Here is a 16,894-nt window from a genome sequence, read left to right on the forward strand (position 1 = left end):
CAAAGAGGGTCTGTAGGGGGCAAGGGATGTAGCCCTACTCACCCTCTCCATGTTCTTCCAGCTTCCTTCATCTTACCTGCTAGATCCACAGACTCCAGGTGAGGGTGATGCTGTGGGGGAACATGAGGATGGGTTCTTTGGGTGGAGGGAGTGGTGAGGCCATGCTGCTATAGGGTGTGTGTGTCGCTACAGGGTCTGCACATCACTACAGGGGATCCATACTTTGCTGTGGGGGTTTGCATGTGGGGCTGTGCAGGACTCTAAGGTTCCCTGCATTGTTATAGGGGTCCCTGCACTGCTATGGGTCTCTGTGCATCACTGTAGGGATGCCTGGATCATTATGGGGGACTGTGTGTGGCTATAGGGATCTTTGTGCTGCAGGGGGCCATGCACCATTCCAGGGTTGTGGGGGTGCCTGCGTCAATACAGGAGTCTGTGCATGGGGCTGTGCATGGGACTGGGGTCCCTGCATGATTATAGGGGTCTGCCCACAGCTACAGGGGATCTGTGCACTGTGTAGGGCTCAATATATGAGGTCATGAATGGCTACAGGATTCTGTGCATGGGGCCATGCTCACCTATGAAGTCCTGTACATCAGCATTGGGGGTCCTTTAATGGTTAAAGGGGTCCCTTTAATTGTTATAGGGAGCCCCTGAATCACTGCAGGAGTCTGTGCAGGGGGCAGTGCATGACTACGTGGGCGTGCAGAGGGCTACAGGGTGCACATCTCTAGGGACCCATGCATGGGGCTGTGCGCAGCGGCAAACCTCCGTGTCTGGCTCTGGGGTCTGCCACAGGGGTCTGGGCATGGCTAAGGGGGCCCATGCATGGCAATGGGCTCTGGCCAGTGGTGCTGTGTGGGGCCATGGAACAGGGGGCGGGACCCTGGCAGCCCCCGGGTGATGCAGGGTCCGTGTCTGTGCGGGGCAGGATGGCGGACGCGGTGCTGGCAGCGCTGGGGGCGGCAGCGCCGTTCCTGCGGCCCGGGGAGCGGGAGCGGCTGGCAGCGCAGACCAGACCCTTCGACCCGCGCAGCGAGTGCTTCGTCCCACACCCCCGGGAGGAGTTCGTGCGGGGCCGGGTGACGGGGCGGCAGGGAGGGGAGGCCACCGTGCAGACTGAGCTGGGAGAGGTGGGCAGCTGGGGGATGGAGGGGTGAAGGGAGGGGGGCAAAGGGCCATGTGGGGCAAAGGGTTAATGGGGGTGAGGGGGCAATGGAAGGAGGGGATAAGGATGGCAAGAGTTGATGGCAGGTGGGGGCATAAGAGGTGACAGGTGTGGGAAGAAAAGAGGGGATTTGGCATCATGGGGTATGAGGGGTTGGTGGGAAGTAGGAGGGTGAAGGGTTAAGGAGGGAGGAATTAATGAGATGAAATTAATGGGGGAGGAGTTAAAGAAGGGAGTGGGGTTGAAGGTTTGGGGGAGAGCAAACGGAGGAGGGGGAAACCAGGCTGATAGTGGTGGGAGCCCCGACCCATTGAAGTCTCACAACCGATGGGGGGTACCCTCCAAACCTTAGGAGACCACTCTCAACCCATGAAAGAAATCCTACCAATGGAGCACCCCCTACCCCCCAAGCCATGGACATCTCCCAACCCCCAGCCCCATGTCTCTCCATTCCCCTCAGACGGTGACGGTGAAGGAAGCTGACATTCACCAGCAGAATCCCCCCAAATTTGACAAGATTGAGGACATGGCGATGCTGACCTTCCTCCATGAGCCTGCTGTCCTTTACAACCTCAAGGAGCGCTATGCCTCTTGGCTAATCTATGTGAGCCTTCCCACAAGTCCCTGGAGCACCTGGGAAGTAGGCGAGGCCTTCCCCACAGCCTATGGGATAGATGGATGGAAACTAGGGACCCTTCCCTAAAGCTCTTGGGATACCTAATACCAGATGGGACTTCCAGAGAATCTATGGGCCACCTAAAACCTGGTGTGGCTTTTTCACAGACTTTGGAACACCTAGAACCTGGTGGCTCTTTTTCCAGCCCCCTTGGGCCACCCAGACCAAAAATAATCCCATTTCTAGACTGCCTCAGCCACCAAGACCTCAGATGTTGCATCACCTGACCCCTGTGGCCACCCAGATCCAAGATGTCACTTCAATAGCTCCCTTGATAGGACATAATATGTTCCATCCCCAGATCCCTTGGGCCCCTGACAAGAGGTGTCCCAGCTCTCTGCATGTTGTGGGCCACCCAGACCCAAGATGTCCCTTCTCCAGACCCTTTTCAGACAAGATCGGGACATTCCGTCACCACATCCTGTGGGCCACCTAGACCTAGGATGTCCCCACCTGGTGGGCTGGCACCTCCTGGCTCTGACCTGCCTGCCCTTTTCTTCAGACCTACTCGGGGCTCTTCTGTGTGACTGTCAACCCCTACAAGTGGTTGCCTGTCTACAATGCCGAGGTGGTGGCTGCCTACCGGGGAAAGAAGCGGAGTGAAGCCCCACCCCACATCTTCTCCATCTCTGACAATGCCTACCAGAACATGCTGACAGGTAAGGATGTTCTGTGAGGACCTCAAACTAGAAGAGCCCACTCCAATAAATGGCTCCTGACTTAGAACTGGTTCTCACCTGGGAGGATGGAGAATCTCAGCCTCAACCCTAAGACCCCAAGTATGTTTCCCAGCTTCATCCCATCTGACTCTTCTTTTTTCTTGGCAGACCGAGAGAACCAGTCCATCCTCATCACGTAAGGCCCTGCTTTCTCCAGCCCTGTCCCAGAGCAGTGGTTATTAGGATGGTTAGTGGTTATCAGGATGTTATCCAATATCTCACTGTTGCTCCCACAGCGGAGAATCCGGGGCGGGGAAGACAGTCAACACCAAGAGGGTCATCCAATACTTTGCCAGCATTGCTGCCATTGGCGACCGTAAGAAGGAGGTCACCAATAGCAGCAAGGTGAGTTCCTCAGTCCATGTACCCTTGGCAGAGAGTGTACACCAGTGGTATCCACACCCAGCATTGTCCCACCCCATGCAGGGCACCCTGGAGGACCAGATCATCCAGGCCAACCCTGCCTTGGAGGCCTTCGGCAATGCCAAGACCCTCCGCAATGACAACTCCTCCCGATTTGTGAGTGATGGGGGTGGGCTGTATGAGGAAGGGTCTGTGGGGCAGTTTGTGGGACAGGATCTGTGGTGTGGGATCTGCTGCATGAAGGCAGCCACCTCCACCTCCTGCCACTGCTTTCCCAGGGAAAGTTCATCCGGATCCATTTCGGGGCCACCGGGAAGTTGGCATCAGCTGACATTGAGACCTGTGAGTGGGTTGAGAGCCCAGTGAGAGGCTGTCTTGTAGTCCATTATCCATCCATGGACTTATCTATCCATGGATTTATTCATCCATCCTAGGACTCATCCATGTATGGACTCCTCCATCCACCCATGAACTTCATCCATCCACCCAGAAGCTACATTCATCCACACATATCTCCCTTCTTCCCTCCATTCAGTCGCCTCTTCATCTCCATCTCCTTATCCCACCATTGACCTGACCCTCCACCTCCAATTCTTTGTTCCTCCATCTCCTTGTGTCTACCTCCCTCCCTCCCTCCTTGCCTGCCTCCCCTTCATCCATGTCCATCCCTTCATCTGTCTTCATGGTTGATGGATCCATCATCTCATCCCACTATCCATCTGACCTTTCATTTTCCTCTCTTCTTCCCTCCATCTCCTCATCCCACCATCCATCTCTCCACATCTCAATCCATCTCCTCACCGCAACCTCCATCCTCCTTCTCTCCATATCCACCTCAGACCTCCTGGAGAAGTCCCGTGTCATCTTCCAGCTGAAGGCTGAGAGGAACTACCACATCTTTTACCAGATCCTTTCCAACAAGAAGCCAGAGCTGCTGGGTGAGTAGGATGCTTGGCCTTGAGTCTTCTACCTCCTCTTCTCCAATTCTCCACTCCTTCCTGGGGCAATTGAGGATGATTTGGGGCTGTTTAGCCAGTGCAAATGCTCAGTTTTTCTCTCTATCCTGGCCCCACGGAACAGAGATGCTTCTCATCACGAACAACCCCTATGACTACAGTTATGTCTCCCAAGGAGAGGTGACTGTGGCCTCCATTGATGACTCTGAAGAGCTGTTGGCAACTGACGTAAGTGGTGGAGTGGGCAGGTGGACATCCCGTGAAGGTGGATGGTTGAGATAGTGGAAGATGGATAGGTGGAGGAGAGGAGGAACACAGGGACGAGAGGTGGAGGATAGGAAGGGTAGAAGTGGGATGGATGTGGAGTGGGATGGAGTGGGGTGGCTATCCAAACAGCCGGGAATCCGACATGGGGTGAGGGATAGAAGGTAGGACAGAAGGCAGGGAGTGGAGGAGGTTTTGGATGGAGATAAAAACAGTACTTAGGTGGGGGAGTACTTAGGTGAACAGATGTGTCCGTGGGTGAACAAGTCCTTAAACAGATAGATGAGTCCATGGATGCATGGATGAAGTTAATGGTGAATGGATCAGTCCATGGATAGATGAGTCCATAAATGGATGAATCTATGGATGGATGAATGGTTAGAAGAATTCATGGATAGGTAAATGGATGAATGTAGTCCTCGGATAGGTGGATGGATGTATCCATGTATGGATGGACAGCTACATCCATGGATTCATGGGTCCTCACATGGATGTATGGATGGGTGAATCCATAATGGGAGAGTCCATGGATGGATGAGTCTGCAGATGGACGGAGGAGGTGATGAGCTGGAAGGGCAGGGAGACACAAATGGTGGCCAGCAGAGAGCCATGACCACAGCTGGTGGCAAGGCCCCCTCCCTATCACCCAGAGCGCTTTTGATGTCCTGGGCTTCACGGCTGAGGAGAAGGCTGGTGTCTACAAGCTGACGGGTGCCATCATGCACTTTGGCAACATGAAGTTCAAGCAGAAGCAACGAGAAGAGCAGGCAGAACCAGATGGTACTGAAGGTGAGTGGGTACGGAATGACATAGGCCTTGGGGTCACCAGGCTAGGTGGAATCTGACAGCACGTCTTTATCTTGATGCTCTGCAGATGCTGACAAGTCAGCCTACCTGATGGGGCTGAACTCAGCTGATCTTCTCAAGGGGTTGTGTCACCCACGGGTGAAGGTGGGCAATGAATATGTCACCAAGGGGCAGAATGTCCAGCAGGTGTACTACTCCATTGGGGCCTTGGCCAAGGCTGTATATGAGAAGATGTTTAACTGGATGGTGGTGAGGATCAACAACTCCCTGGACACCAAGCAGCCAAGGCAGTACTTCATCGGTGTGCTAGACATCGCTGGATTTGAGATCTTTGATGTGAGGACTGAGGGGGTGGCAGGGTATTTGTCCTCTTGGGGGTTGTGTTGATCCTCTTGGGTGTTGAGTTGACTTCATTGATACTACTGGGCATTCCTTTGACCCAGCTGGGGCTCAGGTTCACCTATGGATCTCATCAGGCATTCTGTTGAATGCCAGTTAACCTCATCTTCTCTCTCCTTCCCCAGTTCAACAGCTTTGAGCAGCTCTGCATCAACTTCACCAATGAGAAGCTGCAGCAGTTTTTCAACCACCACATGTTTGTGCTGGAGCAAGAGGAATACAAGAAGGAGGGCATTGAATGGGAGTTCATTGACTTTGGCATGGACCTCCAGGCCTGCATTGACCTCATTGAGAAGGTACCACCTCCCCCAGGGTCTCGTGGGGGCTGAAAGGACTTCAGGGGGAAGGGCCCTTTCAGCTGGAGCCTGCCAGGGGCCCCAAAGTTGATCAGCTGGGTTGTGCTTGGTGTCCTCCACCACCACTTTTCTTCCTAGCCCATGGGGATTATGTCCATCCTGGAGGAGGAGTGCATGTTTCCCAAAGCCTCAGACATGACCTTCAAGGCCAAGCTGTTTGATAATCACCTGGGCAAGTCAGCCAACTTTGGGAAGCCACGCAATGTCAAGGGGAAGCCAGAAGCCCATTTCTCTCTTGTCCACTATGCTGGCACAGTGGATTACAACATTATTGGGTGGCTGGAGAAGAACAAGGACCCTCTCAATGAGACAGTGGTGGGGCTCTACCAGAAATCAGCCCTGAAGCTCTTGGCCAACCTCTTCTCCAACTACGCTGGGGCAGATGCTGGTGGGTGAATGGATGATGGGGTGATGGAGCAATGAGTTGATGGAGAAGACTACTGTCTACTAGTCACCCTCTTTCCTGTGTTACCCTATCCCCCTTCTCTCTAGGTGGTGATGGAGGGAAGGGGAAAGGAGCCAAGAAGAAAGGTTCCTCCTTTCAGACCGTCTCAGCACTGCATAGGGTGAGTGACCTACATAGTGGACCCAGTTTGGAGCAATGGGACTACAATCTCCTAAGTAGTGGAAGACCCCTTCAGTCCCACAGAGCCTCTCTTGCTCTCTCATTAGTCAGCTTCTTCTCTCCTCCCTCCCTCAACAGGAGAACCTCAACAAGCTGATGGCCAACCTCAAGACCACCCACCCTCACTTTGTCCGCTGCATCATCCCCAATGAGCGGAAGGAGCCGGGTGAGCAAAGGGCAAGGCTGAGGGCAGAGAGAAGGGTGGTAGGTGTGGCTTGTGGCTGACACCACCCCTCTGACCCACTGCCAGGTGTGATGGACAATCCCCTGGTAATGCACCAGCTGCGCTGCAACGGGGTGCTAGAGGGCATCCGCATCTGCCGCAAGGGCTTCCCCAATCGCATCCTCTATGGGGACTTCCGACAGCGGTAGGCACAGAGGAGAAAATGTGGGGATGGGGTGGACAACCCGACTGGGGCTGACCTCAGGGTTTTCATGTCCTCTCTGGTCACCAGGTACCGCATCCTGAACCCTGCTGCCATCCCTGAGGGGCAGTTCATTGACAGTCGCAAGGGCGCTGAAAAGCTCCTGGGATCCATTGACATTGACCACAACCAGTACAAATTTGGACACACTAAGGTAAGGGCACATGGTATCTCCATGGTCCTACCACCCATGGGGTCATGTGGACCCCATGGTCTCACCACTGATGTGTCCACCTGGCTAACCACTGCACCATCCATCGCTTCATTCTCCCAACAACCTGTTAACCCATCTATCTGTCCACGAACTCTTCCCAACCAATTCACCCTCTTGCTTGCCTCCTTCGTCCATCAGGTCTTCTTCAAGGCTGGGCTGCTGGGACTGCTGGAGGAGATGCGGGACGAGCGCCTCTCCCGCATCATCACCCGTATCCAGGCTCAGGCCCGAGGGCAGCTCATGCGCATTGAGTTCAAGAAGATCCTGGAGCGCCGGTGAGAGGGGAGGGGTCTTTCTCCTAGAGAAGGGACATCTGGTGGGTCACCAGATTGGCGGTGTAGTGACATTTGTCTCACCATTCTAGGGACTCACTGCTGGTGATCCAGTGGAACATCAGGGCCTTCATGGGGGTGAAGAACTGGCCTTGGATGAAGCTCTACTTCAAGATCAAGCCTTTGCTGAAGAGTGCTGAGACAGAAAAGGAGATGCAGGTGGGAGGAGGTGATGAGACGGGCAGCTTGGGATCCAAAATGGGTTGGGTGAGGTTGATGGATAGAGGGGATTGGATGTGGCTACTGGTCGCCTGGGTTCTTCTTTAGAACATGAAGGAAGAATTTGGGCGGCTGAAGGAGGCCCTGGAGAAGTCAGAGACCCGGCGCAAGGAGCTGGAGGAGAAGATGGTCTCCATGCTGCAGGAGAAGAATGACCTTCAGCTCCAAGTGCAGGCCGTAAGTGAGACTGCCCCAAAAAACCATGTCAGGGGGGTGACCAGCAGCCCTCCAGGGCCACCCTACTTCATCTACCATTCCAATACAGGAGCAGGACAACCTGAATGATGCTGAGGAGCGCTGTGACCAGCTGATCAAGAACAAGATCCAGCTGGAGGCCAAGGTGAAGGAGCTGACAGAAAGACTGGAGGACGAAGAAGAGATGAATGCAGAGCTGACAGCTAGGAAGAGGAAGCTGGAGGATGAGTGTTCGGAGCTGAAAAAGGATATTGATGATCTAGAGCTGACTCTGGCCAAGGTGGAGAAGGAGAAACATGCCACTGAGAACAAGGTGAGTCTGGAGAGAGGCCTTGACCTTAAGTTGTAGTGATTTGGATCAAAACAACCTGGTTGTGTGGGGTTGAGGAGATCCAGGGCTAGTTGATCTGAACTACATGAAGACCCAACATCCTTTGGCTTCTCTACCACTGCAGTGGCCTCATTGGTCAAGGACAACAGCAGCATCACTCAGCTTTGCCCTACCTCTGGTACTAAGCTGGAGGCCTAGTGTTTCTCCACCTTCAGGTCAAGAATCTCACAGAGGAGATGGCTGGGCTGGATGAAACCATTGCAAAACTAACGAAGGAGAAGAAGGCCCTGCAAGAATCTCACCAGCAGACACTGGATGACCTGCAGGCAGAGGAGGACAAAGTCAACACCCTGACAAAGGCCAAACTCAAGATGGAACAGCAAGTGGATGACGTGAGTGTGGTCTGGTCCTACCATGAGTAGTACTAAGGAGCTTTCTGGGGCAGATATGATGGAAAACTGAGGTTCTCCCCTTTTCCATGTTTCCACACAGCTTGAAGGCTCCCTAGAACAGGAGAAGAAGGTCCGGATGGACCTGGAACGGGCAAAAAGGAAGCTGGAAGGCGACTTGAAGCTAACCCAGGAGAACATCATGGACCTGGAGAATGACAAGCAGCAGCTGGAGGAGAAGCTCAAGAAGTAAAAATGGACCTCTTTCCTCAATCTAAAGTGGAGGCAAGGGCAGGAACCTCACTGGTAACTGCTTTCATTTTCAGGAAAGAGTTTGAGATCAACCAGCAGAACAGCAAAGTTGAGGATGAGCAGGCTCTGGCTCTGCAGCTCCAGAAGAAGCTGAAAGAGCTGCAGGTGAGGGATCTATTCTCTGCTTATTTGGGCTGGACTGGAGAGCCTCTGGCTGGTTGGGTGGACGTGAAGAGTCCCTATCTGGTTAGGCTGAGTTTAGGCGTTTTCTGTTAGTTGACAAATGTTCAGATGTCTGGCATGAGCTGAAGTGTTTTCAGCTTATTGGGGTGAGTTGGGTTGAAAAGTCTCCAGCTCAGCTGGTTGAGTTGAGTGGAGGAGTTGGGTGGAGCCAAATCTGCTGACAACAGCTCCATCCCTGGAGCACAGGCGCGGATTGAGGAGCTGGAGGAGGAGCTGGAAGCAGAGCGGACAGGCAGAGCCAAGGTGGAGAAGCTGCGCTCTGACCTGTCACGAGAGCTGGAGGAGATCAGCGAGCGGCTGGAGGAGGCAGGTGGTGTTACTTCAGTGCAGATCGAGCTCAACAAGAAGCGGGAGGCAGAGTTCCAGAAGATGCGGCGGGACCTGGAGGAGGCCACGCTGCAGCATGAGGCCACGGCAGCTGCGCTGCGCAAGAAGCACGCCGACAGCGTGGCCGAGCTCAGCGAGCAGATCGACAACTTACAGCGTGTCAAGCAGAAGCTGGAGAAGGAGAAGAGCGACCTCAAGCTGGAGCTGGATGACCTCAGCTCCAACATGGAGCAACTCATAAAAGCCAAGGTAGAAAGAGGCCAAGGTGGAAATCCTGTCTCCACCATGGGCATCATTCTCCTTCTTCATTCCTTCCCTCCATACTTTTCTCCTCCAAGGTGGGCATGGAGAAGATCTCTCGCACCATGGAGGACCAGGCAGCTGAACACCGGGCCAAGTTGGAGGAGACACAACGAGTCCTCAATGACACCAGCACCCAAAGGGCCAAGCTCCAGACTGAGAATGGTGCGAACCCTGACCCATCATACCCCTCACTCCACATCCTCAACCCCTGCCCCACATCTTCAATCCTTGCTACAACTTGAAAACCTGCCCTACCTCTGCAGGAGAGCTGTCCCGCCAGCTGGAGGAAAAGGAGGCCCTTGTCTCTCAATTAACTAGGGGCAAGCAGTCATACACCCAGCAGATGGAGGACTTGAAGAGGCAGCTGGAGGAGGAGATGAAGGTGAGGTTTGTGGGATGGCTGATAGGGTCTCCAGGAGGGCCACAAGACAAGGTGCCCTTCACCCTCATAGTGGTAGTGCCAAATGGAATTCAAGTTTAGGCCAGTTCAGTGGGGTGGTTGCATCTAAGAGTGGTTGAGGTGGGTTGCATTGGTCTAACAGCTGAGAAGTTGGGCTGAGGAGGTCAGTTCTGAAGCAGCTGGGTTGATCTATGGATGGTTGGGTGGCACTGGACGAGGAGAAGTAAAACTGGGCCACACTAGAGCATCTTTAGATTGCTCTGGGTCAAGATGTGCTGAATTTGGTTGGAATGATCTAGAGTTTGGCTGAGAAATACCAGTGCTTACTGAGTTTGAGGACATACACATAGGTCAAGTTCACCTACTCCTTGCCTCTCCCCTCCCAGGCCAAGAATGCACTGGCCCATGCCCTGCAGTCAGCCCGGCATGACTGCGACCTTCTGAGGGAGCAGTATGAGGAGGAGACAGAGGCCAAGGCTGAGCTCCAGCGCTCGCTCTCCAAGGCCAACTCTGAGGTGGCACAGTGGAGGACCAAGTATGAGACAGATGCCATCCAGCGCACTGAGGAACTGGAGGAGGCCAAGTGAGTCCTCCCCCCATGAAAGGAAACCTCTGTGAGGCAGGGAAGAGTGCATACACTTCCACTGTAGAACAATCTGGAGAAGATATAGGGATCTGGAGATGGTGGAAATCCAGATCCTCGGCCAATGAATAGGGAGAATAAGTTGAATTGGCCCACTTGGTCCATGGGTCACACAGCCAGGTTTTCTCCCACGGCAGGAAGAAGCTGGCCCAGCGGCTGCAGGAGGCTGAGGAGGCAGTGGAGGCGGTCAATGCTAAGTGTTCCTCCCTGGAGAAGACCAAACACCGGCTGCAAAATGAGATTGAGGACCTGATGGCAGATGTGGAGCGATCAAATGCAGCAGCAGCTGCATTGGACAAGAAGCAGAGAAACTTTGACAAGGTACAAGAACACAGTGGTGAGACAGGAGCACACAGGAGGCACGGGGATAGAGGGTAACCCCTAGCTTTGCTCCAGATCTTGTCTGAGTGGAAGCAGAAGTTTGAAGAGTCACAGATGGAGCTGGAGGCATCGCAGAAAGAAGCCAGGTCCCTCAGCACTGAGCTCTTCAAGCTGAAGAATGCCTATGAGGAGTCACTTGAGCACCTGGAAACCTTCAAAAGGGAGAACAAGAACCTCCAAGGTGAGACTGTGGTACTTCCCCTGCCCACCTTCTTCTCCACCACTTTCCACCAAGTCTGATGAGATCTTATCTGAGCAGAGGAGATCTCGGACCTGACGGAGCAGCTGGGTGGCAGCCACAAGACCATCCACGAATTGGAGAAGGTCCGGAAGCAGCTGGATGCTGAGAAACTGGAGCTCCAAGCTGCACTGGAAGAGGCTGAGGTGAGCCAAATCACATCTCCATGAGTCTCATGTTGCCTTGGTCTTTTCTGTTGCTCACTAATTTCTCTTTGTATCCACCAGGCCTCTCTGGAGCATGAGGAGGGAAAGATCCTGAGGGCCCAACTGGAGTTCAACCAGGTCAAGGCAGACTATGAGCGCAAGCTGGCCGAGAAGGATGAGGAGATGGAGCAGGCCAAGCGCAACCACCTGCGGGTGGTGGACTCACTGCAGACCTCGCTGGACGCTGAGACCCGGAGCCGCAACGAGGCCCTGAGGCTGAAGAAGAAGATGGAGGGTGACCTCAATGAGATGGAGATTCAGCTCAGCCATGCCAACCGTGTGGCTGCAGAAGCTCAGTCTCACCTGAAAGCAGCCCAGGCTCACCTCAAGGTGGGATTACACACCTATAAGGAGGTCTTTCTAGCCCCCTGAGCTGCAGGCTGATGTCCATTTTATTTATCCCAACAGGACACCCAGCTGCAGCTGGATGACATGGTACGGGTCAATGAGGACCTGAAGGAGAATATTGCCATTGTGGAGAGGAGAAACAACCTTCTCCAATCTGAGCTGGAGGAGATGCAGGCAGTGGTGGAACAGACTGAGAGGGCCCGCAAGTTGGCTGAGCAGGAGCTGATTGAGGCCAGTGAGAGGGTCCAGCTTCTCCACTCACAGGTAAGACATCACACACCTTCAAGGACAGAGGTCACCTCCATCCAATTGATGTGGGCTACTAATGGGTTGAGTTACCAGGATCTCCAGATCCTTTAAGCCTGCAGAGTTGGCAGGGAGTTGGGGGGCATTAAGCACTGGGGGGGCTGAAGAAGGAAGGGCCAGCAGTTCAAGAGACACCTCCTGAGATCCTCTCCTCTAACTCCAGAACACCAGCCTCATCAACCAGAAGAAGAAGATGGAGGCCGACATCTCGCAGCTGCAGACAGAGGTGGAAGAGGCCATCCAGGAGTGCAGGAATGCTGAGGAGAAGGCCAAGAAGGCCATCACTGATGTGAGTGCCATGGTGGGACCAACATCTAGGATACCTTCCTCTGGAGGGTGAAGGAAAACATGCTTTGGTTCTCCTTCTCTGCTTGCTTCTCTCCTTGGGCAGGCGGCCATGATGGCAGAGGAGCTGAAGAAGGAGCAGGACACCAGTGCCCATCTGGAGCGGATGAAGAAGAACATGGAGCAGACCATCAAGGACCTGCAGATGAGGCTGGATGAGGCTGAGCAGCTGGCCCTGAAAGGGGGCAAGAAGCAGCTGCAGAAGCTGGAGGCTCGTGTGCGGGAGCTGGAGAATGAGCTGGAAGCTGAGCAGAAGCGCAATGCTGAGAGCATTAAGGGTCTCCGCAAGTCCGAGCGTCGCGTTAAGGAACTCAGCTATCAGGTGGGGCTCCTGGGATGGCCCAGGTCAATTCCTGCCCCATTGCCACAGGGCCTCATATCTCATGCTGAACATGACCAGAACATGGCTGACCTGCTGGCCAGAGAGACACAGGCTGTCTATATTCAATACTATTTACCCACTGTGTGTATGTCTGATACTGCAGTGGGATCCAGAATACTGTCTGGGTCATGAGCCACCCAGGTCATCTCTCAGTGTCCCAGCATCCATGGGGTCTTTGCATGATCCATCCTCTAACCTCATCAGGGGAAAGAAGACATCTCGCCTCCTACTCCCAGAGCTGAGGTCACCCACAGATCTTGAGAGGATCCACTCTCCCAGAACATCATTACCTCTCTACTGACCCTCGTACTTGGGTGGTGATTCCAAGTGCAGGTAGGGTCAGGTCAGGATCCATGTGTCTCTCACCCTACAGACAGAGGAAGACCGTAAAAATATGATCCGGCTCCAAGACCTCGTGGACAAGCTCCAGCTGAAGGTCAAGGCCTACAAGCGACAGGCAGAAGAGGCGGTGAGCACTGGGCAGGCAGCCATGGGACCACCCCTGCCTCAGAGGGGACAGTGTGGGTTTAGGATGTGGGAGACGATGTGGGGAGTAGCAGGAGACTTGAGATGAGGTGGTGGGGTATTAGGGGGTGAGGAGGGTGGGTTGGTGATTGGATTGAGAGATGTTGGTTGGATGTGGGAAGTGGCGGAAGTGGTGAAAGGAAGGAAGGAAGTGGCGGAAGGAAGGCAGTGGTGGAAGGAAGTGGCGGAAGGAAGTGGTGGAAGGAAGGAAGAGGCAGAAGGAAGTGGCGGAAGTGGCGGAAGGAAGGCTGTCTTGAAGTTTATGTGGGTGGAAGATTAAATGGCGGGATGGATGGATGGATGGATGGATCATTGAATAGATGGTTGGGTGGTTCAAAAATAGAATGTCTGAAGAAACAGGTGTTTCTACTGTGGGTCAGAGCATAAAAAAAGGCAGATGTATGGGGGGCAGAGGGGGTGCAGGAGGCCAGACAGAACTGTGTGGGAGCCTCACTGGCGTCCCTGCACCCTCAGGAGGAACAGGCCAACACCAACCTGGCCAAGTTCCGCAAGGCACAGCACGAGCTGGATGAGGCAGAGGAGCGTGCCGACATCGCTGAGTCCCAGGTCAACAAGCTGCGGGCCAAGAGCCGCGACATTGGAGCCAAGGTGGGACCTTCCCCTGCCCTACAGCTGCCCCATGGCTGCCCCATGGCTGTCCCCCAACATCCCCTTTTTCTCCTCCCTCAGAAGGGACTCAATGAAGAGTGAAGATCCGGACCCCCAAGTATCCTACCTGAACTTGCAGCTCTCCCATGTAGACTTCCAAGTGCTCAATTCCCCCTAGCCCCCTAAGCTTCAAAAGCCAATAAAAACCATTGAGCAGCAGCCATTTGTCTGGGGTTGGATTTGTGTGGGGAGGGTGTGGTTATCTCATTGTATGGCACCTGTAATATGGATGGAGCCCATACAAGTTTCTAGTAAATCTGAAATTTGTGAAGAAAAAATTTATGGGATGTGGAAAAAGGGACAGGCCTCATGGGAGCATTGTCAGAGCATTCAGGGATGCAGCAAGGAAGGCCAAAGTCACCTTGGAATTCAATCTGGCAAGGGGTTACAAGGACAACAAGAAGGGCTTCTATCAGCAGCAAAGAAAGATTAGAGAAAATATGAGGGCACTGCTGAATCAGATGAGAGAGCACCTCTGTGGAGAAGGACCTGGGAGTCTTGGGGGATAACAAGTTGACTATGAGCTGGCAGTGTGTCTTTGGGGCCAGGAGGGCCAATAGTATCCTGAGTGCATTGGGAAGGGTGTGACCAGAGGGTCAAAGGAGATGATCCTGCCCCTCTAGTCAGTCATAGTGAGGCCACATCTGCTGTGGTTCCAGTTCTGGGCTACTCAGCACAAGAAAGACAAGGAGTTACTGGAGAGAGTCCAGGAGGCCATGAAGATGATCTGGGATCTGGAGCATCTCCCCAGGGAAAGAGACTGAGGGAGCTGGGCCTATGTCATGGTTTGGGCCTGGCACAGAGCCAGTGCCCCCATGAGAATACCCTCTCCCTGGTGTCTGCTGTGAGATGTGACCAGGAATAAGCAAAGCAGGCTCCAGCTTAGAAATAAAGAAAACTTTATTACCTAAACTACAAGAAAATAGGAAAAAAAACTATAAGGGAAAAAATTGAAAACCTTACAAAAAGCACTTTCCTCCTCTCCACCACCAAAATTTCCCAATCCGATACATTCCCCCAAATCACCAACTGCCCAGTCTGGCACCACCCTTTAGAATACTCAAACTTCAGTCCATGAAGAGGAGAGGAGTCCTTCTTGCACCATAGGCTTCCCCTGGAAACACGCTGAAACCTCGTGTGCTTCCATGTCACTCAACACCGCCCGGAAAGTCCTTTTGCCATTTGTAACATCTTCCTTCTATGCCCAGTGCTCTCACCACTGTGCATGGACCAGAGCTGCTTCTAGGGCTGTCTTTTAAGGATGCCTTGTCTCACTCCAAAAAGGCACAGTCTCTGCTTTGGGACATCTGTCCCCCCATTTTTCCCACCCCCTGGGACCGAGGGGTCCTCACGATGAACCCTCCAGGTTCTGAGGCACTGCCTCCCCCTAAATGCAGTCTCTGTGTCACAGGAATAAAACTGGTTCAGTCTATGGCCACACAAGAAAAGTCCAGCCAAAAGGCCACTCCAATCATCTCTCTCCCCACTCAGCCAGTCTTCTCCACTTCCCTCGGGCCAGGTCCTTGTTATCTCATATCTCTCTTCTTATCAGCTCCGAGGAGGATCAGCATTTTTGCGAAGTCCCAATCATGAAAGAAAGGGGTTAAAAATTTCAGTCTCTGCCTGTCCCAGAGCTCCGGCACTCCCACACTCACTGCTGCTCCCTCGCTGCTGCTCCAGCCGGGCACCTTCTCGCTGCACTCCCCTCCTTCTCCTCCTGGGCCGGCTGCTATCACATTCCATCGACGCCGGCTCTCCCTCTCTCTCCCTCCTGGGGGGGGATGGCTGCCCGAGGGCTGTCTCTTGGGGGTCCTCCACCCTTCCATCCTCAAGGGCCTCCTCACCCCCCATCTCTGTCCAGGCCCCGGCCTACCACATGGCTGCCCCTCCCCCGCCCAGCAGCAGCAGCTGGACGAGGGAGGGCGATCCAACCTCTTTCCCTCGAAGTCCCAAGAGAGCCTCCCAGGGCCGAAGCTCTGGTTTTTAACCCCTGTGTGTTCTCGGAGGTGTGTCCAGACCCCACTGGCCACACCAGGTGCCAATATCAAAATCCGAGCACCCATAGGTTTGACCACAGCATCCCAGAATTCCCACTTCTTCCTGGTCAAACCACCATAGCCTAAGTCTAGAGAAAACTCAGAGGGAATGAATCTCATCAATGCATGTCAAAGGTGGGTGTCCAGAGGATAGTGCCGGACTTTTCAGTGGTGGCCAGAGACAGGACAAGAAGCAATGGCCATAAACTAAAACACAAGAAGTTCCACCTCAACCTGAAGAAGAACTTCTTTACATCGAGGTTGACAGAGCACAGGAACAAGTTGCCCAGGGAGACTGTGGAGTCTCCCTGTCTGCAGACATTCAAAACTCAACTGGACATGTTTCTGTGTAAATTCCATAAGTCACTCTGCCTTGGCAGGGGGGTTGGACTGGATGATCTTCTGAGGTTCCTTCCAACCCTAAAAAATTTGTGGACTGCCAACCCGTGTGGACCTGGTGCACCCCACAGGATGTTGCAGCACACCCCACATGCAATATGATTTCACCCATGGGGTGTACCTTGACCTCAGACTGCCTCACAGGGTATCTCAACCTGCCTCACACCAATCCATGTCTGTGTGTGGGAAGAGATGTGCCTGGGGGTACATATGGTACTGAGGAGGGAGGGTCCCCAGGAGGTGGGGGGCAGCATCTGGTACCTCCACATGTAGTACAGAGCCTGGGTGAGCCCTTCAGGGATCTCCTGGTTCCTGAGCTTGCAGCTTGTGCTGCTTCTGGCCTCAGCATTCCCCTAGCCACCAACTGCTCTGTCCCACTGCCCAACATGTTCCATTTCCCCACATGTCCCACTGTCCTTCTGTCCCAAATGCTTTCAGCTGTCTGGCCTCTCC

At 53.8% G+C, this 16,894-nt stretch overlaps 1 protein-coding gene across 3 annotated transcripts; it reads left to right on the forward strand.

Annotated features, from left to right (window-relative positions):
• The first annotated feature begins 932 nt into the window (after positions 1-932).
• Positions 933-14,048, forward strand: LOC102064571 (myosin-7). 3 transcript variants are annotated; one of them, XM_074528459.1, is made up of 38 exons: positions 933-1,133; positions 1,629-1,772; positions 2,347-2,503; positions 2,672-2,699; positions 2,800-2,908; positions 2,990-3,082; positions 3,205-3,268; positions 3,766-3,864; positions 4,007-4,110; positions 4,797-4,935; positions 5,021-5,289; positions 5,478-5,648; positions 5,787-6,096; positions 6,201-6,274; positions 6,412-6,499; positions 6,584-6,701; positions 6,789-6,912; positions 7,111-7,247; positions 7,337-7,463; positions 7,572-7,700; positions 7,789-8,031; positions 8,265-8,441; positions 8,542-8,687; positions 8,765-8,855; positions 9,120-9,509; positions 9,599-9,725; positions 9,827-9,945; positions 10,350-10,546; positions 10,744-10,927; positions 11,003-11,168; positions 11,247-11,371; positions 11,453-11,761; positions 11,840-12,043; positions 12,249-12,374; positions 12,477-12,752; positions 13,186-13,281; positions 13,812-13,946; positions 14,028-14,048. In XM_074528459.1, the coding sequence occupies exons 1-38, from the start codon at positions 933-935 to the stop codon at positions 14,046-14,048; spliced, it is 5,817 nt and encodes a 1,938-aa protein (XP_074384560.1). The 3 variants fall into 3 exon arrangements, with proteins under 3 accessions (XP_074384560.1, XP_074384570.1, XP_074384575.1); XM_074528469.1 differs by having other exon boundaries at positions 14,031-14,048; XM_074528474.1 differs by having other exon boundaries at positions 6,213-6,274; positions 14,031-14,048.
• Positions 14,049-16,894: the final 2,846 nt, after the last annotated feature.

This window comes from Zonotrichia albicollis, chromosome 1 (genome assembly GCF_047830755.1).
Source record: "Zonotrichia albicollis isolate bZonAlb1 chromosome 1, bZonAlb1.hap1, whole genome shotgun sequence".
Lineage (NCBI taxonomy): Eukaryota > Metazoa > Chordata > Aves > Passeriformes > Passerellidae > Zonotrichia > Zonotrichia albicollis.

Coding starts and splice junctions, on each gene's coding strand:
- LOC102064571 (XM_074528459.1), top strand. CDS start 933: ATGGCGGACGCGGTGCTGGCAGCGCTGGGGGCGGCAGCGCCGTTCCTG. Junction 2,909..2,989: donor AGGTCACCAATAGCAGCAAG/GTGAGTTCCTCA, acceptor CACCCCATGCAG/GGCACCCTGGAGGACCAGAT. Junction 4,111..4,796: donor AAGAGCTGTTGGCAACTGAC/GTAAGTGGTGGA, acceptor CCTATCACCCAG/AGCGCTTTTGATGTCCTGGG.